The sequence below is a fragment of the Phoca vitulina genome, unplaced genomic scaffold (genome assembly GCF_004348235.1).
Source record: "Phoca vitulina isolate PV1807 unplaced genomic scaffold, GSC_HSeal_1.0 scaffold18, whole genome shotgun sequence".
Classification (NCBI taxonomy): Eukaryota; Metazoa; Chordata; class Mammalia; order Carnivora; family Phocidae; genus Phoca; species Phoca vitulina.
Window position 1 is genome coordinate 7,134,928 of NW_022589721.1, and position 25,668 is coordinate 7,160,595.

The 25,668-nt window shown below is 42.9% G+C and overlaps 1 protein-coding gene across 5 annotated transcripts in view; it reads right to left on the reverse strand.

Moving 5' to 3' along the window:
- Positions 1-25,668, reverse strand: part of SYBU (syntabulin) — a 112,949-nt gene that overhangs the window by 17,554 nt on the left and 69,727 nt on the right. Inside the window, exon 1 of one of the 5 annotated variants that reach the window (XM_032415876.1) lies at positions 17,438-19,776. The exons of 3 other annotated variants lie outside the window; for them this stretch is intronic. In XM_032415876.1, the coding sequence (XP_032271767.1) occupies positions 17,438-17,465 (28 nt within the window). In that variant the 5' untranslated portion in view covers positions 17,466-19,776. Of the gene's footprint in view, positions 1-4,009; positions 5,159-17,437; positions 19,777-25,668 lie in introns of those variants that run through there. One more of the 5 variants, XM_032415877.1, reaches the window with a different exon arrangement.

The following is a 25,668-nucleotide window of genomic DNA, read 5'->3' on the forward strand; positions in this document are numbered from 1 at the left end:
CTTCATAAATAAATCTTTAAATAATATATAACTGGCTACATGCATAGGACACTTTTTATTGGGAGACAAAAAAAGATCTGTTAATAGTAGTTTCCCTTGGGAATGGGACAGTGGGGATCTAAAGAGACTCTCATCTTCATTTTATATCTTTCTGAGCCATTTGGCTTTTCTAACCATGTGCATATTACTCTTCTTATTAAAAAATAATAGGATACACTAAAATTACGGACAATTGATTTTTTCTTTGAAAAAGATCTAAATTTTTTAAAGAAAAAGCATTTTATAGTAAAAGCAATCACATCATTTAATGTAGTATTAAGAGGGCTTTGGAGTCCAATCACTTGGGTTTGAATCATGCCTCTTCTACTAACTCTGTAAAGGCTTAGGCAAATTATTTACCCTCCCTCTGCCTTAGTTTCCATATCTGTGAAATGGAGATGAAGATATTAATAGTAAGTATTGTTAAGGGATTGCAGGAATTGGATGAAGCAAGCAAAGAAGTCAGAACAGTGCTTGGCACATAGCAAGCAGTCTATGTTAGCTGTTATAATTTCTAGTTAGAACTGCCGGTACAGTGGCTTGAAGGCCAGAGGAGAGCTTTTAAACATCTTTCCCTTAAAAAGCCCCACAATACAAAATGCCTTATCCTGCTTAAGTCAAACATTTTTACAAACACTCTTTACAAAAGAGTTTTCCTTCAGCCATTTGTCAGTGGAGAGTATGTTTCTATTTTTTACTGTGTGTGTGTGTGTGTGCATGTACAACAGACTATGTCTAAAAAAAATCTGTGGTCCTAAAACAAACTGTCCATGGCCTCCTCCAAAAATCTCTTCTTACCAAAGGACACTCCCCTGAGCCAGGTAGCTTTGAAGGTCTGAGACAGGAAGGGAAGGAACATGGGAGAGGAGGCCCAAGTGGACTGAGAGGGTCAAAGATATCTCCATCTGTTCACTCCTTTATCTTGGGCTGGCTCAACTACCTGTCTTGGTAGAAATACAGGGAATACACCTGCCGACCAAGAAAGGAGATGAAAGAAATGATAAAGCAGGCATAAAGAAACTTCAAGAAAGCAGGGGGAAGTGAACGTATCTGACAGGAACCCAGGATACATCTAGTCTCCCTTTGCATCACCCCCAAGGAAAATTAAGACTATGCATTGGCCAACCTGAGTAGAGTACAGGAAAGACAACGGGTGCTGTTTGGTTTTGTGAATGACCAACCAACTTCCCTGGGCCTGTTCTTTTGATCAGTAATAAATAAATACGTGTCCCTGTTAATTTACCAGAGATGGCCAAGAAGAGAACGCTAGACAAGAGATCCGTCAATTCAACCCAAGGCCAATCACGTGCCTCTGGGATCTTCTATCACTGTTGCCACGCACTACCCAGCATCACCAGAAGGAGGCGCCAGCCTGCAAAGTCACACACCAACAAGCTCTACCTAAAGAAGGCACTATAAACTCTGGCTTCATCTCTCAGCAGCTATGTGTTCTTGTCCAGGTGATTTTAACCTCGCTAAGCCTTAGTTTTCTTATTTATGTATATATGTATGTACATGCATAGATGTATGTGTGTGTGTATATATATATATATTTAAATGATTAATTTGTTTAACAAAAATTTATTGAGCATCTGCCATGTGTTATGTGTCAGGCCCCGCTCTAGGTGGATAGCAGTTCCTATCTTGGAGGGTTGTTGTGAAGTTGAAATAAATGAAAAGTGAAATGCTTGGGAAGTGCTTGACCGGCTGATAAATTATATATTTTATAATTTATATTATAACTCATTAACTCATTTTATAATTATTATTAACAATGCAATGATTCCTAAGCCTTACTGTGCCTAAAGATCATCAGGAAAGTTAAGTACTAGTGCGGATTTCTGGGTAACGCGCACAAAAATTCCAGTTCAGAAGGTCTGGGGGTAATCCAGGAATCTGCATTTTCAGTAATTACCACAGATGACTATGCAGCCTGTGGTCACAGACCACACTAAGGAGGAGAGCTCCAAAGATAAAGAGCGCATGGAATCTTTCTCCAGGTCCAGTCAGATTGCAAGGACTTTTGTCAACGGGAAGTTGAAGGTGAGTGAGCAGAAGTTGAGGTGGACCAGCCATCACCTTTGTCAAGGACCAAGCACTCAGAAGAGAAGAGTCTAACTTCCAGAGTGGCTTGCCCCCTCACAGCTCTCCCTTCCTGGGCTAAATCCATCTTCAAAGCATTGGAAGGGGAGACAGGGACATAGAGAAGACAGGGACATAGAGAAGACACACGTTGTTTGAAAACTGGCCCAGGTCCAGCCAAACTCGTGCACACATGTTGTTTGTAAAGCTAGTGGGATACTTAGCAGTTGGTCCATGGTTTGAAGTCCTCATAATCCCGTTTTAAAGAGGAGGGACTGGGGCGTCGGGGTGGCTCAGCTGGTTAAGGTTCTGCCTTCGGCTCAGATCATGATCCTGACGTTCTGGGATGGAGCCCCACGTCGGGCTCTCTGCTCAGCAGGGAGTCTCCTTCTCCCTCTCCCTCTGCCCTTCTCCCCAGCTTGTGCTCTCCCTCTTAAATAAATTAAATCTTAAAAAATATTAAAAAAAAAATAAAGAGGGGGGCCTGACCAGTTTGGAGCCGGGGGTGTCAAATACCATTCAGGAGAAAGAATCACCTCACAATCTAGCACACTCCCCATCTAAGTTATCCCATCAGCCCTAACTTGCTGCTTTCAGTGTGGTCAATGTATCTCCATGGCTGACATGCTGAATGGCACCAAACAAACCACATAGGCATGCACCATCCCCCATGCGGAATCAGCATCGAGCACCAACCCTTGGCAGGTGGGCTTAGGGACAACCGTCTCCCGTTGCCTCCCACGGAACAGGTCTGGGGAGGGTTACATCCATTGTGGCCATGAACTTCATCCTAATTGATTATTTTGGGAGCCTGGTAATAACAAAAGCAAATCCTCCCTGAAGAATTTTCCAGACTCTTACATATTCCTTATCTTTAATTTCTTGTCAAGTTCACTGAACTGAATTGACTTTCTGCCCCTTTAAAAAATCTAGCTGGAGAGCCTGCCACTTCTATTTAAGGAGAAGTGTTTATCCTGTGTTTACCAAAATGAAGTGCCTGCCCTCCGCTTCTGGCAGGAAAACCTAAATCAGGGAAAAGCAGCCCTCGAGGTGGTGGGGTGGGATCAGAGCAGGGGTGTCACTGTGTGGGAGTTAACAGGGGAGGAAGGAGGTGATGAAGAGGTGGGAGAGAGAAATGGGGACTGACAAGCCGCCAACACTAAAACGTCAGAGCAGGGCTAGCCCTGAGGTCTGTGACTTTAAGTCCAGAGGATAAGAGAAAAGGAAAGGATGAGTCTTTTTTGAAGTCACCTCATCTTCCACTCCCAGTGAAGTGGTGTTGTCTGCAGGCAGTTCCAGACCACGAATGGAACAAAAACACCCACTTGCTAGGAAGAGATGACATAATCTACTACTTGCTGTAGAGACCTGCAACAATACTCTAAAACAGCATGGTTTTTCGTTTTGTTTTATTTTTTTAAGATTTTATTTGTTTATTTATTTGAGAGAGACAGAGAGAGGGAGAGAGCTCAACGGTGGGAGGGGCAGAGGGAGAGAATCTCAAGCAGACTCCAGGCTGAGCGCAGAACCCAACGGGGCGCTTGATCCCCGGACCCTGAGATCATGACCTGAGACAAAATCAAGAGTCGGACGCTTAACCGACTGAGCCATCCGGGGGCCCCTTGTTTTACTTTGTTTTTTTTTTTAACCTCACTTCGGTCAGAAGCACCATTTTCCTAATTGACTCGAAGACCTAACAGCCTTGGCTGCCCCCCTTGTCCTCCCCACCCTGTGTGCCAGCCTCCAGTGCACACCACACGGCGTGTGTTCTCCACCCCCAGGCTCCCCCACCCGGGGCTGTGGCGACTGGGGTGCCACAATCCACATCTACACGGAAGCAGCCTCTCGCACTCGGACCCGCTCCCTTGACCTTCTCAGCGGCACTGACCTTCCCCTTTCCTGTACTGGAACAGTCTGCCAGGGAGTTACATCACTGGACCTTGTCAGCACTCAGCCACGCTCCACTTCTAATATCTTGATGTCCTTTCCCCTTGGTTCATGGATGATGTATCCCCTCTCCGTTTCTCTCTTACATTTTCAATCTCTGTGAAGTTGTTTCTCTTTGCTCTTTATGAGGTGATATGTTTAGTAGCCTCAGTTACAGCTGTGTGACCTTGGCAAAGGCACATAATCTCTCTGTGCCTCGCTTTCTTCTAAAAAAGGGAAAAGATAATGGTATCTATCTCATAGAATTGTTGAAAAGATTATATAAGTTAATATATGAAAAAGTAGTGCCTGGCACTCAGTTAACACTTTAAAATACTGCCTTTATTTTTATTTTTCTTCTTATGACCACCCTCTCTGAACCACTTCTGGGTCCCAACACATGTGCGGCCAAAATCAGGGAAAAGGACTTGGAGCAGGAACGAGGAGCGAGGGAGAGGCTGTCATCTGGGATGTTAGCAACAAAACTAGCATGAAAATAGAAGATGGTTCTGACAGAGGGTGGTAAGGATTCTTCCTCCTCCCTTGAGATTATAAATTAACAAGTAAATCCTCAGCTCTGGGCTATGTTGACTGAACTCTCCTATTTCACAGGAAAGCCTGAAGCACACTACATCATAGAGAGCTTCTCATACCGGACCTTCTCATAGAGGCTGTGGGCCACATACACAGTGGGAGACAAGTTCCACAAGGGCAAGATTTCATCTGTTCCTGTTTGAATGCCCCGAAGCTCCTTGCACCCCTAGCAGATGTCCAGTTGAGATACTGATCCTGCCGTGAGAAAGGGGCAAATGCCTTGGGCGGGGGGGGCGTACAAAACTTGGGTTCGGAAAGACGTCAACAAAGGGAAATATTATTTCCTGTTGGAAGGATTAAGATTCCATGGAAGAGGCTCACAGAACTAGCTAGCTTTCAAAACTACCCATGACTATTCAAGCCCATAGACGAGGAGCAGTGGAGACAGTTGTCCAGGGTGAAGGGAGCAGCCCTGGAGGGAGAAGTGACAGCAGGGAATGAGGCAATGAAGGCAGCTCAGGGGCCAGTTAATCGAACTTCCTTTTCTTTTTTATTTCTTTATTTGAGAGAGAGAGAGAATGTGAGCATAGGGGGAGGGGCTGAGGAAGAGGGAGATAGAGTCTCATGCAGACTCCCCGCTGAGTGTGGAGCCTGACTTGGGACTCGATCTCATGACCTGAGATCACGACCTGAGCGGAAATCAAGATCCAACACTTGCCCGACTGCGCCACCTAGGCTCCCCTAGTCGAACATCCCTCTAAGCCACGGGCCCCAAAGTTTGTGTCTAGCAACAAGTTTCTCATACTGGACACAGCCTTTTTTATTTTCTAAAATTCCTACCTTTGCTTCTCTGAGAAAACATGTCAACATGTTCCCTTCCTCAGAGAGGTGGAGATCAGAGAAGAGGAACCACACGTTTTTCCTACCCCAGGGATACCACAGCCATGGTTTCTTCTGAGGTGACTCTGCTGTGATCTTCAGTGGCCTACTGATACTCTCCCTCAGTGATCTTCGTGTATAAAGAACCAACTGGACCAACGGAGATGAGAGATGGGAGAAAGTGGCAAAGACTTCAGGTCACAGTGCTGTGTGGGAACCAAGCAGGGGCCCAGAGAGTCACTTTTCATTATTTTCTCTGCAGAAAATCTATGAGTCACAGGCACACCGAATTGGATTAATCAAATTCCTTGGTTCTTGACACACTCTCATCATTGGTCCATGCAAGACTACCTTTATTTTAGTTCTTAACTGACTGGTTTGTATGAGCCAGTAGTCATGTTTATTTCGGATTTATTTATTGTACTTATGTTTTTGTTTATTTCCTTACATTTAAGCATAGAGTAAATGAAGAAACCACCACCCATCACAAAAACGAAAACGTCGACACTAATATCTACCTCCTCATTCTATTCTGTTTACCATTTCCTTGCTTTCATTTTTATAAAGAATGATCACATCTATAAGTATTCCTAAAAAGTAGATTCTTTTTTGTTTTCTGTTTTGTCTTTCACTTTTTAATAAGCAGGCTACCATGATATCTATAATCTTTTGGGATGATTTACATTCAAAATCATTTTGCTAAGATTCTCCACATATCTGAAGTGCATTCATTTGACTGCTATATAATATTCCCTTGTATGACTTAATGCATAATTTATTTCTTCATTCTCCTGATGATGGAAAATGAACTGGGTTTATTCCAGTTACTCATCTAGCCAGAGTTTCTACTCTGATAAGCACCTATTTGTATTTCCAGAGGCACAAGTCTCCTTAAGGAAAAAAGCAAAGGAGTAAATCCACTTTTTTTTTTTTTAAATGTGATTTGTTTATTTATCCCACAACTCGTTCCCTCAAAGACTTGTGACAGTACACAGAAATGGCTAACCTTCTAGGAAAGAACATCAATCAGGGCTGTGTGATGATGTGGCCGGATTCCCGGCCCATCCCATTCCCCTCCCCAGGGACCTGGATGGATCCCACCATCCTCCTGCCCCGGGGTTTCTTTATCTTTTTTTTTTTAATTTTTTTATTGTTATGTTAATCCCCATACATTACATCATTAGTTTTAGATATAGTGTTCCATGATTCATTGTTTGTGCATAACACCCAGTGCTCCATGCAGAACGTGCCCTCCTCAATACCCATCACCAGGCTAACCCATCCTCCCACCCCCCTCCCCTCTAGAACCCTCAGTTTGTTTTTCAGAGTCCATCGTCTGTCATGGTTCTTCTCCCCCAGGAGTAAATCCACTTTTAGGTAATATATTCCACAGACAAAAAGAAATGCTCTACGGATCATTTGTCTTTCCATACCTTTCCCTCTCATTGTCATGGAGAATCAAAAGAGAATCTCTGCTTTATCCTATCCCAGTTTTAGGATCCAACAGGCCTAAGGTGATCCTTCATTCTTGGGTCATTCTGATATTTTGGGTTTTGCTTAAGTTACTCCATGACCTTGCCCCTTAGCCTCAACAATGAGACCAGCCCATGAACATGAGAAGCTGGCCCATATTTTATGAATATAACCTCACTAGGGAGAAAATTCTTGCTCCAGGGTGGGGAGTAATGGACACAAGGGGCTTCCTTGACGCAGCCCAGAACTTGGTCAAGTACCTAGTTCTAAAGCCAAATGCTGGGTTTGAGCCATAGGTAAGGGAAATATCTGGGTCTTTAAAAGACCCCACTGTTTTGGAGAAGGGGAAGAGACTGTGTAGGAGTTTCTAAATCAGAAAGCCACCGCCCTGCTTCGGAAATGTTAAGGCTAAAGTAAAGATTTCTATCTTTTGATTTTCATCTAAGTATCTCCATGGTAGAGCTGAAGATTTGGCACTCCCAAGTGTCTTTGTGAAGTTAGTAACTAGGTCTGTGAAGCAGGTCAGGCAATTATAGGGGTAGATTTTAAACCACCCTCTGCTCCCAAATTCACCAATCTCATTCCTCTAAGATGGTGGTTCTCAAAGTGTGGTCCCAAATCAGCAGCATCGGCATCACCTGGGACCTTGTTAGGAATGCAGATTCTCAGACCACACCCCAGACCCAATGAGTCAGCAACTCTGAGGCAGGGGTGGAGCCCAGTAATCTGGGTTTTTAACAAGCCCTTGAGGTATCTGTACACTCAGGTTGGAGAAGCACTGCTCTAAGACCCACCCCCACCCCCGACCGAGATCCCTCCCAGAGTACCCAGCATAATACCTGCATGGCTACTTCGGAGAAACAGAGCACCGGGCTTGACTGTGACTTAAAACAGAGCTGTACAACACCACCGTACACATTTCGGGAATCACTTTCACACGTTTCACATTCAAGATGAGTCAATTTCTTAATTTACTTGGCATACAAATGAGTGTTACCAACCACGCTTCACATGACTGACAATACCATATCTCCGAGCGGTAGATAAGAACACGGTCTGGCATTGGCAGCTTCTGAGTTCAAATATCAGATCCTTTTCTTTAATGACAACATGACTGCAGGCAATCCCTTAATCTCTCTGCACCTGAGTTCCTCACTCCAAGAAGGGATTGAGCAAGCCTCGCTGATGGGATCACTGTGAGAATTAAAGGACCGACTGGGAAAGACCAAGTGCACAAGAAATACTCGTCATCGTTGTGATTGGCCTACTTATCCATGTGTTTGGTATGTATTGCTAAACACTTATGCTGCTCTAAGAATTCTTGCATATGGGCACTATAAATGTGTTGGTTTTTAAAGTACCATGACTTAAATAAGAAGACAAAGTGTTTATTACATGACTAACTTCTAATACAGGTGACATAAGGTTTTTATAGACTACTGGGCTCCTGTCAGAAATGGTCAGAAATGGCCTACTAAGTTCACATGCTGTGCAAAGTAGTTTACATGTATTCTTATTTAATTCTCACAGCAAGCCCATGAGACAGGTACAGTTTTATTCTCATTTTACAGATGAGAGAAGGAAAGCACAGGTAACTTGCTTGTGGTCACACAGCTCATAAATGGTGCAGCTGGGATTTGAAACCAGGCATACTGGCTTGAGAAATATCACAATAATAAATGCATCAAAATATGCCTTAAACACTAAGAATGCACACCTGCAAGGAGCTTCAAGAATTGGGGGAAATATGGTTTTCTCCATAAATGCTTGCTTGCTTACTCTTGCAAAGGGCATGCTGAAACCTTTGAAAATTCATTTACAAGCAATCTGCAGCAGAGGTTTTAACAAGATTATCACCATTCTGCTCTGCTCTGCATCCCTTACAGAGAGCAAACAATTAGTGAACACAGACCACACTAGCAAGGAGACTGTTCTTTTTTTTTTTTTCAGCACATTAACCCTTGGGGTTGAGCCATTCATGTATTTTCAACAGAGATAACAGGATTGAATCTTCATTCTTAAATGAAAAGTGAACATAATGTGAATGCACTTAAAAGAAGTATTGCCATTTGAAAACACCTAACAGGAAGGGGTTTTTCGTGGTGTGGTCTGAGAACACCTGCATCCGCGGCACCTAGCCTATTTGCTGGAAATACACTTGCGGACTGAAATTTCTTCACATCATTCCCATAAACCGCATTTTTACAAACTGTCCCCAGGTGATCTTTTACACACACTAAAGTATGAAAAACACGATCATAAATGGCTCTTGTTTTTGATATTTAACTATAAACTGCAAGCCATCTGCTCAGAGCTGTTTAGTAACTCCGCGCTCTGTCTCCTTCCTGTCCGGAAGGCTCCACACCGGGCCATCAGCATTTCTCGCCCGGAATTAACTGAAACAGCCCCACACCGTGTCCCAGCTGCTCGGCATGGCCCTGAGCACTCCATCTTCCACAATGCTCCCGAGCATAAATCTCATTAGGTGACTTCCCTGTTGAAACCCTCTAATGGCACCCCACGTCCTTAAGATCAAGTCCAAACTCCCCGGCATGATGTACAAGCCCTTCAGAATCTCTTCAGCTGCCACTGCATCCCCACCCGGTGCAAACACCACCATTTCCTGAAGGCAGCACAACACTCTGCAGACTCCCTCTACCTGGATTATTCTCCTGTCCCTCTGGGCCTGGCTAACTAGTACCTGTTTTTCAGGTCTCCAGCCTTGACCTTTAATTGCTTCGGGAAGAGAATTAGGTGCCCCTCCTCTATGCTCCTCACCCTACCCAGAATTTAAGAAGCATTCATCACATTGCAGTGCGATGCCTGCTTGCTATTTCCCAGCACGGCGTCATCTTCTTGAGGGCTTGTTCATCCTTGTGTCCCAGTGTCTAATACAGCCTTTAGCACACAGTAGGTGCAGTAGCCTCGACAGAATTCACACTATTAAAGGTCCTCCACTCTTGTCATTCAGCAATGGTTCCTGGAAAGGCTCTCTGAGTTACCTTCCTCTTTCTCTCCCTTCAGTTGGATTGATGGGACTAGTATTATTCACAAGTAGACAAAATATTCCCTCCACTCCTATCTCCATCCCACATGCCCAAATCTCTTAAAACTCAAGTTTTCGGCCCAAAACTTGGTATGCAAAAATCATGCAGCCTGGAAAGACCTTTGTCTTATTCATCCCTGTCTCCTCAAGGCCAAGCACAGTGCCCGACATGTATGTAGGCTCAGAAGAGTATTTACTGAACGAGGAGAAAAAAGGTACTGAAAAAACTTGTAGATTTGACTGTGGAAATAACCCCACTAATTTTTGAGAAATTGCAAAGGAAGAGAAGTAGCAGGTTGGAGACGGACAAAAAGTATACACGTGATTCAAAGCAGAGAAAAAGATAAATTCTGAAAATCACAAACTGCCAAGTTTGGTGTTGATCTGCAGTAAAACCGTAGGGGCAAGTAGGAGCCAGCAAGAGTTCACGAAGAACCAGGTACGAAAAATAGGTCTCCCTTCCTTTCCTGACAGAGTCAGGATTGCAGGCTGCCACATGAATCACAGATGTGGAATTCGGTAGGCATGTCGTCAGACACTCAGAGTCTTACGAACAAGGCTGACATGCGCACTGGATGATGGCACAGTCCAGCACCCAGAGGATGTTGACTAATGGATTGCCTGTCAACCTCGAGGGAAATCTCCAGTAATGTGTCACCTGACTCCGTCCTTGTCCTTAACCTACTTAACATGCTTTATTAATGACATGAATGAAAACATGAAAGGTACGGCGCTGACGGCAGACTACGGATTCCACAGGCCTTGAAGGGATAACTAATACAACAAAGGACAAAGTCGGATACTAACGTTACGAGCTGCTATTTGCCAAAAGCAGTATGTGTTAAAAACTCTACGTCTGCTATTTCGTTGAATTCTTCCTCTCAAAAACACAGGGTGTCGACAAGGAAACTGTCCTGAGCGTGATGAGATTTGCCCCAAGCCGCGAGCTAGCGAACAGCAGAGCTGGCTTGTCTGACTCCAGAGTCTGCTTTCTTTTTCACCCTCTCTGCTTGGTACTTCGTGATCAGAATTCCCAAAGATCTAAGAACGGGAAACCAAGATGATAACATTCAATTTAGTCCATTTCGAATATGCGATAAACCTTGCACCTGCTAAGGCCCTGGGGGTGGTGCTGGGGAGGAGGGCCTGGAGAAGGAGAAGTCCACTGCTCAAAGATCCTTTCAGGAGGTGATGAGCTCCACAGACAAACCACTAGGATGTGAGAGGACACGATGAGTGCAAAACAGACAGAGGGGTCCAGAGGGAACACAGAGGAAGAAGACATGCTCCCAGCGAGGCCGAGGGGAAGCGGGGAGGGGATATGTCATGGACGAGAGGCCACTCTGGGCAGAATATGAAGAAGGAGCTGCAGAAGGAGCAGACCTCAGGTGAAAGGGATGGTGTGAACTGAAACATGGAGGGAGGAAAACACAAGGAATATTCAGAATATACTGAACCCCTTGTTTGGCAGGAGTACAGTGATCAGATGAGATAAAGCAGTCACAAAGGTGAATTGTACCTGGAGGGCAGAAGAATGTGAACACTCTGCCAAGGGCACTTACTCTGAAGGCAAGAGGGAGGCATGAGGAGTTTGGAATGGGGTGTTGATATGAACACAGCGATGTTTTATGTGGCTATTGTGGTAGAGCAGGTGACTATTACAGGTAGCAGATGGGTCATATGGTGAGTGGGGAGAGAGCCCGGGCGGCGGAGACACTTTCTAGTTCCAAACCGAGTTCTTAGGTCCAGAAAATTAACTGCACTGGGTCAAAATCATTTAAAACTCCAGGTGAATATAAAAGAATTTAAAAGAGGAAAAATAGAAAGTAAATGAAATGTTAAGAAGCACCTTCACCTTGTGTTCCGTGCTTGACTGCAGTGTTACTAAGAGAACAAGTGAATGAAGATATGTATGTTTTCTGCACAGAGTGGAAAAACAAATCAAACAGGAATTATCTCAGTCAAATGAAAGGAAAAAAAAAAGTCTCTCATATTGCCTGAGGACTATGTGAAAAATTAAATAATCTAATCAGAATGGATTGAGATGCTCCAAGACCAATGCTAGATTTTAATCTAGCACTGTGCAATCAATCTTTAATGCAAATACGTTTTATTTGCAAGCACGAATGTCAATAAAACAGAACAAATAAACTGGGTAAATTCTGGCCATTCCTGGCATCTGCACAGTGGTGAAACAGAAGCAAATGGGGGGTTTGTTTTAATTCAGACATGTGTTCAAGGAACTACAGTGAGACTCGGGCAGAGGGAGTAATAATGTCACATGGAAATGTTTCCAGGAGAAAGCCTGGCAGCACAACAGAGGGAATTCTGGATCAGGAGACTGACTTGGAGGAGAGCAGGTGCAGGGCAGGGGGGTAGCTCCCACGCTTCGCCCAGAGAGGGCTGTCCAAGGCCCCTGCTGAGCCGAGAACCTGCCCCGCGGAGGGGACTTCATCTTGGGAGGCAGTGCTCCCACTGTGACCTTTCAGAGCTGGGTGCAGGTTGGGGAGAGAGACAAGGCATTCTGCAAACCAGCTCAGCTTCCAGCCACAAATTCCAGCATTTCACCTCACACCATTGTTTATCAGTTAAAAATGATCTCCACTTTCAAGCTTCTGAACAAAATGCTTTTGAACGTCCCCCTGAGAAAGTTCTGTACTGATTCTTGTGTGTTTTTTTAGTACTTACAAAGAATGAAGCGCACTCACAATTAGATTATGCTCTGCACACAAATTATGTTCTGAATTTCCATGGACTTGTTTAATGGAACCTTCCCCAAGATCTCAACTCAATGTGACATCTGGCACGGAACAGACATTCCCAGGCCAACACTTTGCTTGCCCTGCTATTCTGCCCCACCCCCAGCCCTCCACAAGTTAACTTTTAAATTCAAGTGTACTCAGTGTTCTCTCTTCTCTCCATCCCTTTCCTCCTCACCCCACAATGTTCTTTGAAAAACCAAAATGGAATGGAAAAGCAAAGCAGACCGTTACAAAAATACTGAGGCCACTCTCTTTGGAACCACTGGAGAATAACTGCTTGGTGGTAAAACGGAGTGTATGATAAGTAGGAAATGGTAGTCTGAAAACATCCCCAAACAATTAAAATAGTATGTAATCAATTTCTGTAGTCTGTATCTAAAAGCACCCCAAAGAGGTAAAACTAACAAGGCTCAAAAGGAACAAGCTCACGAAAGTTGAATTCTGGTATCTCCCTGACCTATAGCAACACACGAATATCCTCTGGGATCTGGGGCATATCCATTCATTCACAAACATCTAGGGAGGACTAAGTTCTAGGCACTGTGCTAATTATGGAGACCATAAAAGCAAAGAAAACATGGCTCCAGGACTTTTAAACTTTACCCTTGTGTCTCCAACATATTTTTAGGGACACATACTTAAGATGGTAAGTAAGATTGTTTTTAAAGTGCAAGGAAATGACAAAACACATTTCAATATAGCGGTCACCGCTGGGGGAGGCAGAGAATGGGATGTGGGAGATCACCCAGGCAGCTTTGGGGGTGGTAATTATAAAAGTGGAAGGTGGATCACAAATATTTGCCTTATTATTATTATAGTGAACGGCTTACATGTGTGTAATATATTCTTGTATGCATCACATTGTATACATAATATTAAAAAGAAATAGGGAAGCAGCTAAAATGAATTTAAATAAAAGATAATAATAAGGAAAGAAAGAAAACATCGTCCATGTTCTAGAAAGGCTCACACCCCAGCAGAAGAAAGAGCCATCTAAAAAATAATTATTAAATACAACATAACATAACCATAACAATAGAAATTTAAAAACTCTAAGGGAGTATATAGTATTTAAATTAACAGCAATGGCATGTGAAATTCAGATACCAAAGTGTCTTTGCATTTAAGAGCTTGGTTTAACCCTTTGTAAGTGTCAGTACAGTTTCCTGCCCCCTAACCCCATGCCTTCCAGACTCCCAAAGTCTGGGTTCCACGGTCCTCCTCTGCGCACTCATGGGACCCTGCACCTCCCCCGGGAACATGTTACACTTGTTACAGGGGCACCATGTTTACTGTTACATCCCAGTACCTGGCTCACTTCCTGGCTTATCAATAACTACTTGTTGAAAAAACAGAGTAGCATTACTGGTTCAGTTCTGTTAAGTGGTGGCTGAGACTGAAGCGAAAAGGGAAGGGTGGAAATGATAAGTTGGAGACTCCCATGGAAAATTCAAGAATGCCCCAGCTTTATACAGACAAAACTGCTTTACGATCCCTGGTAAGCGAGGCTTGGCAGGGTACGACACTTACAGATCCTAATCCACTGCTCTGTGTGCCCTAGAGCTCCTCAGCCTGTGGCCTGGATCCTTCCCTTCTTCCATTAACTGAGGGGGAAAGCATTGGATGTCAGGGCTGTATCAGGTTCAGGCACAGCCTTCATCTCTCAAGAACAGTCAAGCCCGCCCATAGTCTCGGCAGAAATCAGATCTTCCTGGCAGAGGCTTGCAGAGCCTTGCAGAGCCTGCCTATCTCAGCCACAGGGGTGAGTACAAGAAGCCAAACACTTAGGAAGATCCAGTTTCCCTGAACAGTGTTGCTGCCCCACCAGCCAAGGAAGCATCCCGCTCTCTGAAACCACCACCAACTCCCTCTGCTGAAAAAGGACTCAGCAAACAGAACCGGGAGCTCAAAATGCTCCTCAGAGGTCAACAAAAGGATGGGACCCACGACTCATGCCTGCAGCACCAAGTGCCTCCCGAACACTCAACAAACTGTGCATCACAGAGCATGGGACTGTATGACCGATAACAATGGAAAAGAAAGTGGGGCATTGTTTTTGTCACAGACCAGCACGGTACAGATAAAAGGTCACCATGTTGGCGGGGATGTTGCTATGGATTTACTGTTTGCCTTGAAGCATTACAACAAAAGGCTTATTCTAGCTACGTTATCTGAGTGATACTGCATATGAAATTGTGTTTAGCATAATATATTTAGCTATCTATTTGGACATACGTTGATTCCCAAGTTCCCAGACTCCAGAGAGCTCATTTTAAATCACATCGTAAAAATGTCTTCCCCTTTTTTCCATTCAAGTGAATTGGTATAGTCCTTGTTCCACACGCCACGTTCTTTCCAGGGCAAACAGATGGAAAGAGAGGATATGCCAGAAAGAAGAAATGGAAAATGAAAATGACATAAAAATAAAAATAAAGTTGCAAAATGTAATTTAGGTCAACTCCTCATGCGTTTTTAAAATCAGCACCAGCAGGCTCTGCGCATAGGGCTTTATAGATATAGATATATATATATATATTTTTTTTTTTTGGCTCAGATGTCACACAGGATTAGTGCAAAAGGAAAAATCCCAGCATGGGGCCTATTTTTATACAGATTAATCAATCATTTCCTCTCCCATCACTCCCCAAACTTTCAACTTAATGAAACTGGTCTCTTTTCAAAGTATGTCATTTGCTGCACTCTGAACGGAAATCCTTTCTGGAAAGGAAGTGAGCTTAAACTTTGAACCTAGATTTTTAACTGTCATCACATTTTTAATTTATTATAAATATTAACAACTTATGCTACGGCTTAATCCCTTTTATCTACCATATCCATTGTGGAATGCCACCATATCCATTAGTGGCAGCAAAATGAATGGGTAAACATTTGATTATATGTATGTGTAACCATTTAACAAAAAAAAGAAAGGCATGCATTGGAAAAGAGAAAACTATTACATACATCTCACATTTTGTTAGGCACGTCATTATGTATGCCAAATGCCATAATTCCCATCAGAATACCAAGCACATAGTTAGGTTCTTAGTAGTAAATATTTGATAGAAAATTTGATAGGCTGAATGGAACCAAACTGAAGAACTGTGCAGGCTCTGAGCTGTAGCCTTCCCTAACTACAGAGCATCGCAAAAATGGTGCCGATGATGCTCCCAGGAACTGTAACACAACAGCTAGTATTGATTGTTTGCCATGTGCCATTGATTACATCGCTGAATTTTCAAAACAGCCTTATGTCATAGGTACTATTATTATTCCACTCTACAGATGAGAAAACAGTTTTAGAGAGGGGCTTCACCCATTTTGAGGTTGAAAAAAATCCTACATTATGCTGGTTTGCAAAGATGGGCAGGAGAATTTATCGCAGACATATCGAGATGGGGAAATGGGGCCTTACGCTACCAGTTGGCTGAAAAACGTTGGGAAAAGTGTCATCAACATTGTTTCCATGTCTCCAAAACCATGATCGCAACAGAGTTCATCATGCCCCCTTATTTGTCTGTTGTTCCTTTGAAGGTTGGAAATTATATTTATAAAATATTGAGGCAATGACAAAGTCAGATGCAGACTGGTCACACACAGTCCATTTCACATTCTAAAAGGGTGGTACCTTTTCACCATTTTGGGCAGTTAAAATTGAGGCATGACTAACAGTTGTCCTTTGCTGAATGGTCGGTCGTAAGGATAGAAAAATAAGAGAAACTTACAATCTAGCATGATATTCTGTGCTCACTCCTTTATGTGAATGAAACTGAATCTCTCTTATACCACATAACACGTGTTGTGCTTTTTGTTTAGAGATGCCTGATGCTATCGACTGTGGATAGTCTAAAAGTCTAAATTTCACACAATTTCAAAGCTATTGAACTACAGTTAGGCTTTCCATATGTATAGTCTTTCTTTGTTTCCACTAATTAATTTCAACACCACAGGCATTAATCATTTGCCCACCAGATGAAAATCGCTTTAAGATGACTCATATGTTTTACAACACTGCAAACCCAACCCGTATGTTCTTGGAATGTAGAGTAAAGAGGAAGTGTTAGATCAAATCAGTTAATAAAAAAAAAAGAACACTCTTCCACATCCCAATTCCATGAACATGAAGAGTTTCAGAATTTCTACTCGATGCCATGTGAGAAAAGTAAATTAAAACTGGTCAGAGATGTGCTCTGAATAATTTCCATGAACCGGCAGACATGAGCACATGAGCAAGCTCTCTCTTGATAATAAATACATCGCGTCTCAGCCTACACAGAGGCCCACTGCAACTCTGCGCAGTGCCAATTAGCATTAATTGTGGTTGCGCTCATCTATTCCCATAGCACAGGACTGAGTAAAGGCCAGGCTTTGCATTTACAAACGCAGCACGCACCGCTCAGAGTTAGATGAGCATTCTAAAATGTAAAAGTCCACGGTCAATTTTTCTCGTTTTGGCTTTAAATTGCACAGACTCACAGGTGACAAGGGGTATTTAAAACAATAGATGTGTGTGTGTGTTTACAAAGTTTAGTTATAGACTTTGCATTCAGAATATCTGAGAGGCAGAGTTGAAAATGTGTTTTCAGTCTACATTTTTAGCCTGCCACAACTAACTTTACACCCGCATCCATACACAAAGAGCATACCCTCTGTGATTCAATAGAATTATTTACTTACTGTGACTAATGCTACTTACTTAGAAGGTTAGCTCCGTAGACTTTCATGGCAAACACTCCTCTGCAAACAGCCTCCCGCCACAGGCTGGGGTATGTCTTGTGCAGAAATACAGTGTGAGCAGCTCATCTCTCCACGGAGTACAGTCTCAGAGTGGGGTATCCATGGAGACAGAACCTCCTCCATGTGCAGGGCAAGGAAGTTACTCTGCTGGGCACCATAGCAACAGGAGGCAGAGGGATGCCTGGCCTATCAGGGAAGAGCCGAGGAGCTTCTCCCTGAGTGACTGCAGCATTTCAAATGAAACCATCGCCCTCATGAATGGACACAAAGCATTTAAAGAAATACCAAACTGTCAAATAGAAGGAAATGCCTACACAACAGTCAGGGCTAATCCTCTGACAATGTTGGAGCGAAACGCTTAGGCTTTCTACAATGGTAATATCCCAATGGGCAAGGAAGAAATTACAGCAAAACCCCACACATTCCTAAATTTAATGGCAAGCATGTGAAGCTCTGAAAAAAAAAATGCTTGGTGTAGTCCATGAATTCCAGCTATTTAAATATGCAAGGCACTTCACAGTGCTGCCCGAGAGAGAAGAAGAGGAGAGATCTGTTGTTCTGAAGGGAGAAAAGGGAATCGAGGACTCTCTGGGACAACCCTCAGCATAGTCCTTCCAAATGGGTTTGCTTAGAGTAAACACATTTATTAAGCTTCCACCAAAGCCCTCCATTATACAGAACAATTCTTACAAAAGAGGCATCTGTGATAAAACCAGACCAATGCAGAGGAGATGGTGAGTGGACATTCAAATGCCTTAATACGTGCTATATGTCAACTTTCCCCCATTTCTTATTTAATAGCAATGATGCCAGTGATCATTTATGGAGTGCATACTGTATACCATGCAAACACCATCACTACAAACGCAGCTTCCTACCAAATACTGACACTGGTTTTTGCAAAGATACATGATGTACATGTTTATCTCTGAAGCTGTGCTACTGGTAAAATTTCCCCACTTCTTATTTAATAGCAATGATGCCAGGGATCATTTATTGAACACATACTGTCTACCAGGCAAACACCATCACTACAAACACAGTACTAACAATGATTTTTGCAAAGATACATGATGTGCACGTTGGCCTCCTAGTGTGTGCGGTATGCATATGCTCTGCTATCTACCCCACATTTTATGATTCTCACAGTAACCTGCAAAAGCTAAGTATTAATTATTCCTCCATATTACAAAGAAAAAGAAAAGATATTTTCTTATGTTGCAAAAGAAACTCTTCTGACCACTAACTTCTCTTCCCCCACAGCTCTGCAGGTGGCCTGGTCCACCCTATTCAGTGTCTAAATATAAGGTGATGTAACCCTCCCCCCACAATTACCTCTCAGAAAAGAAGAAACCCCATATATTAGAGTCTTTCCAAAGCCTCTTATTACAGAGCTCTTGTTCATAATTACCTTCTTGGAACAAAAAGTGCCATTTGAAAAAGACACATCAGTCAGAATTGACCTCAATCTGTGCTAGCTTGGGTTGTCTTTGGAGGTCAACTGATGGGATTGTTTAAAATGAAGGAGGCCAAGAAATTAAAAAAAAACAGATTTTGTAACTCCTCGGACTCTTCCAGCCTTTAAAAGAACACTTTATATAGCAATATACTTGATGGTTAAATTGTACAGGTCACAAAAACCTGTATCCCTTGCTAACTGAACTCAAGAACCAAGTAGCTTCGGATAGTGAAGGATATTTATACAGATCCACAGGAAAACAGAAAAATCAGCTGTCCCCATGCTGTACAGCGGATGTTTTGACAACCTGCAGGTTATCCTCCAATGTCTACCTTCATTCTCCCCTTCTTCCGCCGTAACAGGTGCCTATTTGACTAAATGTCCTGGGATATAATTGCAAATGACGTCGTGTCCTGACCTTAAAATGACTGAGTGCCCCTTGGTCCCTTTCCCCCTTCCCACTGCCTGGTGGATGACAGCCGACCTGACATAGCTGCCTACCAGCCGGGATCACCCAAATACCTAGGTTTTGTTTAGCAAGAGACAAACTTCTGTCTGGTTTTAACCTCTGTATTTTAGAGTCTTTTTTTTTTTTTTTTTTTTTTACAATAACTTAACTGATACCCTAACAATACTTGTAGGCTTAAGAAAATGTCCAATGAGAGCACCAGACATGGATTCAAAATTGCTTCATATCAGACAAATTGGATGAAAGTGAAAATGATGTGCTCTAGAAAAGTCAGATGAGTTGAAAAGTAGCTCTAAGGGTGAGAACAACTGAATAAAAAATTTTTATATTAACCATGAATAAAAAAATCAATGTTTGTAGGGGCACCTGGGTGGCTCAGTCGGTTAAGCATCCGACTCTTGATTTCAGCTCAGGTCCTGAACTCGGGGTCGTGAGACAGAGCCCCCCATTGGGCTCTGCACTCAGTGGGGAGTCTGCTTGGGATTCTCTCCTCTCCCTCTCCCTCTGCCCCTCCTCCCACCACTCCCAAGCTCTCTATCTCTCAAATAAATGATTCTTAAAAAAACAAATCAATGTTTCTAAATTAACAATATAGTATAAATAAGTACATTTAACTAAGATAACAAACTAAAAAACCCATCAGATACTATTTCATCCATATCCCCAAAGATTTACTCGAGCTAGCAAATGAAACAAAACTTTTTTATTATCATTAGGGAAATGGGGGGACATTATATTCGGTCATATACACTGTATCCCTATACTTCTGTCTCTGCTGCCTCCTTCTTAGGTTGGCCATCTAAATGCAGTGTACCTGCTTCCTGATAATCCAAGCTCCACAGAGTAGCCAGAAGGATCTCGAATATTTACCTTAAATTATGTCTCTCTTCTTAAAAACCCTCCAATGGCTTTCCAGTACTCTAACAATACAGACCTCATCTGCTACCGCTCTTTACCTTCCCAGCTCACTGCCCTACCCGCCCCTTACAACCCTCCCTAAACATGAAGGAATATGCTAAGTTCTCAGCTCAAATGTCATCGCCCCAGACACTCCCTTGCCTCATCCCCAGTCACTGTCTATATAGCATTATCTTGCTTTGCTTGTCATTATCTGAACTCATCTTGTTTGTCTGCTTGTGTATCAGCCCTCTCCCCATGTTAAAGGCAGACTCCATGAGAACAGGTATCTTGTCTGTTTCTTCCCTCTATCCTTAATGCCTAGAACAACAGCGTCAGCACAGAGTAAATGCTTAATAACTGTTAGTTGAATGAATGAATGAATGAATGAAAGAAAGAAAGCAAGCTAGTCGATGTACAGCCAGGATTCAAACCTAGGTTTAACAGAAACCTCTTATATGTGATAAAGTGAGGGTTTCCTTCCTTTCCTTTACTTAGACTAGGGCACGGACATCACCTTTCCGCAATGCCATAAACGTTCTAGTCTGTGCATCTCCAAGTGTAAGCCCACTGCAGCCAGGTTCCTGAAGCGTTACCTCAGTTAACCATGACCTGCATCCTTGGCTGCTATCAGATACAAGCTTAGGGGGTAGAAAATGTTAATGTAGTGAATTACCCAAACGAACACACTGTGTGGTTCAACACATAACTTTTTGTCAATAACCCTGCTGTAAACCAAAAGGCCACCCAACAAATTATACCAGCAAAGAAGACAGAGAGGTCAGGGTATTTACCACTCTGGCTCTTTTCCTGTCCGGGGCTTCATCCGTCTACCAAGTGCACAGCTGCTTCACACATGGCCTCAGAATTTTCTCCCTCTGTGTTCTGGGCAACTCTACCCCCGCCTCGGCCCTTCAGGATATGGGAATGGCTCCAAGCTGTTGCCAGGGCCAAGCATTTCACCATGCCTTGTTGGATCCCCTTAATTATGCCCATTGCATGCAGACAGTCTCTTCGATAAACCCACCTCAATTAGTACAAAAAAAAAGGTCCAATCTGAAGCATATGTCTGCATGATTTATAACTCTTGGTTTCCAAGTTTATGTTGAAAATAAGTTTCTAGGTTTATTTCTCTTATGTTGGCAGTCGATAAATATGTTTCATGGTGGGTGTGTGGTCTGCTGGAACGTCTGCCATGTATGGGAGACCAGTAATGCTTCGTTCTCAATACGTTAGAGCACTTAGTAAGCATTTGGCAGGCCCCCAAACCAGTGGCTAGAACACTGTACATGCAATAAATCCTACCAGACCCAGAATTTGGATGGCAGTCACCTGTGGGAAGAAGAGGATTATAATTCACTAATTCTTAGGGAAAAACCATAAACGGACCATTTGGCACCATTACATTGATTGGGTGCACCATGAAAAGCACAGATGGGAGAAAGGCACGGAGTAAATATGTAACCCTGCCTTAAAGGTAAACCCTTCAGTCCACTCATCACATTTAAGCTTTATTTTACTGGTCTGGTGTCTGCTGGGGAGAAGTGATAGATTGTACAATAGTCCACCACAAAATATTCTCTGCAATATCCTCGGTGAACATTCTTTCTCTCAGGGGGAAAGAAAGTTTCAGAGACCCATTTCAGTATAAACACAAAAGCTCTTGTTTAAATTGACAAAGTCTAATGATCTCTGCTTAGGAAACTATTCATGATATGCAGGGTAGCACAATAAACATCTTGACAAGTAGGAAAGGACTAGTGTATGATTAAGTGGAGAATACTGAAGACCTTAACATTCCTCTGATGTTCATATCCTCAGAGTTTATTGATCTGCCCCAAAACAGTCTTATGTGTTCAATTCTGTGGACTTTATTGAAGTTACTTTGAGGTTCATTGATTTTGTTATCAGCAACAGCCAGCATAATCTACATATGGGCTATATCAGCTAATTTATGAAAATTAATAAGAATTTTTAGGGCTCTACAGACATTAAAGAAAAATAATTTCTGTCTTATTCAACACATTTTTCTCAATTGTCACGCTCCCTTATTGTAATTAAAATTATTCCTTTGAAGGTGGACTTTACAACCAGCTCAATGGTTAAGAGTTAGTAGCAAGACTGCCCTGTTTATTTTTTTATTTTTATTTTTTTTAAGATTTTATTTATTTATTTGAGAGAGAGAGAGAATGAGAGCCAGAGAGCATGAGAGGGAGGAGGGTCAGAGGGAGAAGCAGACTCCCTGCCAAGCAGGGAGCCCGATGCGGGACTTGATCCTGGGACTCCAGGATCATGACCTGAGCCGAAGGCAGTCGCCCAACCAACTGAGCCACCCAGGCGCCCAAGACTGCCCTGTTTAAAATCTGCTTACAAGCTGTGCCACCTTGGATAAGTTACTTAACTTCTCTGTGCCTGAGGTTCTCCATCTGTGACACAGGGGACAAGGGTATCCTTTTCTCCCATGGATGTTAGGATTAAAGAGTAACATGCCTGGACTTTTGCTGGGGACAGTCAGCGCTCCAGAAATGTTCGCTAAAAAAATTTTTTTAAAAAAGATTTTATTTTTTTAAATAATCTCTATACCCAACGTAGGGCTTGAACTCACAATCCTAAGATCAAGAGTCTCATGCTCTACTGCGTGAGCCATCCAGGCACCTCTAGCTAAAAAATTTTTAAATCCAATTTCAGAGTTATTTAAGCCCCACAATTACACCCAATATACCCTTGCAGATATTTTCATAAGGTTTTCAGCATCTAAAATAGATCACAGCCTTTATCTGAGGCTGGGCTGTGCTGCTGTAAGACCTTTGATTGTAACTATAAGCTATTAGAAAAATATCACCTTGCCAAGAAGGCTGGAAGTTTCCATAGAACCAAAATCTCTTAGCACTAAAATTTTAATTTTTTCCACTCTATGAAAATATTTCTAAAATGCTTGAGACATTTTTCTGCCCTCAGGCACATCATTTTCTGCCGGCTCCACCATCACAATGACTCAGTCTGTTTCTAGAACATTAATTACTGCACAAAGTGCTACAAAGCACTTAAACGCTTAAGAGGCCACTGTGCTTTTTCGCGGTCTTTTGTGTGCTCTTTCATATTTTCCCATCTCTTCATTGTCAAGGCATCAGCCGTCACTTCATACTGTTGTCAGGGCCCTCCTAGAGCAAACACTGCTCCCATTTTATGTGAATTAGGAGCCCAGGACATGCTAGAATGCTGTTTCAAATAAACACAGGTTCTGTATGAGAGTTTTAAAGGGTTTCCTTGTAAAGAAAGTGCATGGAATTTGTGACGTATATTTTAGGAGCTACAAATGACCACTATGAACATTTACTGAGGAATTATCCTGTGGCGGGTCTAACAATGGGCACTTTACATTCGTTAGTTTATTTGATCTTCAAAACAACCCATTTTACAGATGCTGCATACGAGGTTTCGGGAAGATAACAAGCAGTTGAAGAACACATGGTTATAAAGTGGTGGCATGAAGATTTGAACCTTGTATGTTCAAGGTTCAAGGTACAACACACCGGAGTCTGGTGGTTCTGACACACACTTCTTCCCCCAAGGACAAGCCACGCTGAGTAACCTGGGGAAGAAGCTGTGCATGTCTCCGCTCTCAACTCCCCTCTAGGTAGCTCACGTTATTTTAAGAATGGTTTCTCACAGGTAAGTTGTCTAGCTCTCTTTGATCTCACACGACTAACTTTGAAGTGAAAGCAAGCACGTGATAAGCACAAGAACATCTGTAGTTATCCGCTGTGTGAGAAAGAGCCTCTATCCACAACGGGAACCAGTGTCGATTAATCGCTAACCTAGTTGGTGCCTTCTGAGTTTTCCAGCATACGCCTTTGAATGTGGGAAATGGTCTTTTTAAAGTAACCAGGCCTCTGTTATTGTTGTGAGGTTATTATAGTGCATCTGGCCAGGTCTCCAATTCCCTTAACCCGCGGGTGTCAGATGACAAGGGAATCCTACCGTAGCTTGAATGCCGATGGCACACAGTGACATCTTTCAAATGCAGATTTCAACATTTCAGTTTCTAAAAGGGGATTTCTTTTAAATTATAGTGACCCTAACCATTTGCTCTTTATCTGTCTCCTCCATCAGCTGGTGTTTTTTTTCTCCTTTTCTTGTCTTCTGATTCTTTGTTTAAATCATGTAATTGTTTCCCCAGCTCTCCATCAAGCCTTGTGGAGAAAGGATTTAGTATTTCTTTCGGTAAAATAATGACACCAGGTCTTTTTCTTCCTTGGACTAAGCTACACCAAGTAGTAAACCCACATTAAAGGAGGCCCAGGAATGTCATTTAATGTACTGGTGCAGTAATGCAGTCAGGCCTTGCGGTTCTGGGTGGAAATGTCAGGAAGACTGCAGACCAAACTTGAGAGGAGCACCTGGGAGCAGGATTGTTTCCACTGGGGATTCCTCAGAGCTCCCAGACGGAATGCCTTCATTCCTTTCCTTCTGGTCGGCACCATAGGCCAAGTTTATCACACGGTATTCTGCTTCAGTTATAAGCTCCCTAAACGCAGGGCTGACACTGAGGTCTTCTTTGCCCTGTCTCTCCGACGCTCTTCCCGTGCCAAACACAATTCCTTGTATATGGTGTACACTGTATTTCTCATTTAAGTATTTACTGGACACCGACTTTATGACAGGCACTGTATTAGGCTCTGGAGATTCTGTCTTGAGTGTTCCCTGAATTGACTGGTAGATAAAAGGAAACCATGAAAATGCAAAGCCATTATCCAGCTGGACCGTAGGGATGTTTTCTTTTGCTCTTTGGTGGCAATTTTTAATTGAATCTGCATAGGCATTAAGTGATGGAAGCCAAAGTGACAGAAGGTTCACCACCTCCGAGAAGCTCCTGAACAAGCCCTGCCTGAGGCCCTGCCTGAGGAAGGAAGATTTGGCATGCTGTGTGCACACGGTGCCCAGTTGGCAAGGTGCAGGCTTGCTCAGCCCACCTTCCTAAGCTTTTCCCAGCATCCTGTGACAGATCTCCCTTCTCCTTCTGCATCAGATGCTCAGTGAGCATCTTAGCTCTTTATCTGAATGACTAAAGGGGCATTTCAAGAACTCCTTTTTGAGGTGAAGAGCAGTTTTCCAGAATCTAGAACAACAGACCTAAAATTAAATGGGCTTGGGTTATTTAACGTTAAAGAGGCCCAGAACATCCGTATGAGAGACACTAATTACTTGCTATTTTAATAAACTGGTATTGGTTCTAATGAGTTGATTTATTTTAAAAAAGTAGAGCACACACGGAGAGCTGAGGATGGGTTTGGGCTGAGGGGAGCCGGTCACTTGGGGCTGGGGAGGAGGGAGAACATTTTAAACTGAGAGCATTATCTTCTTG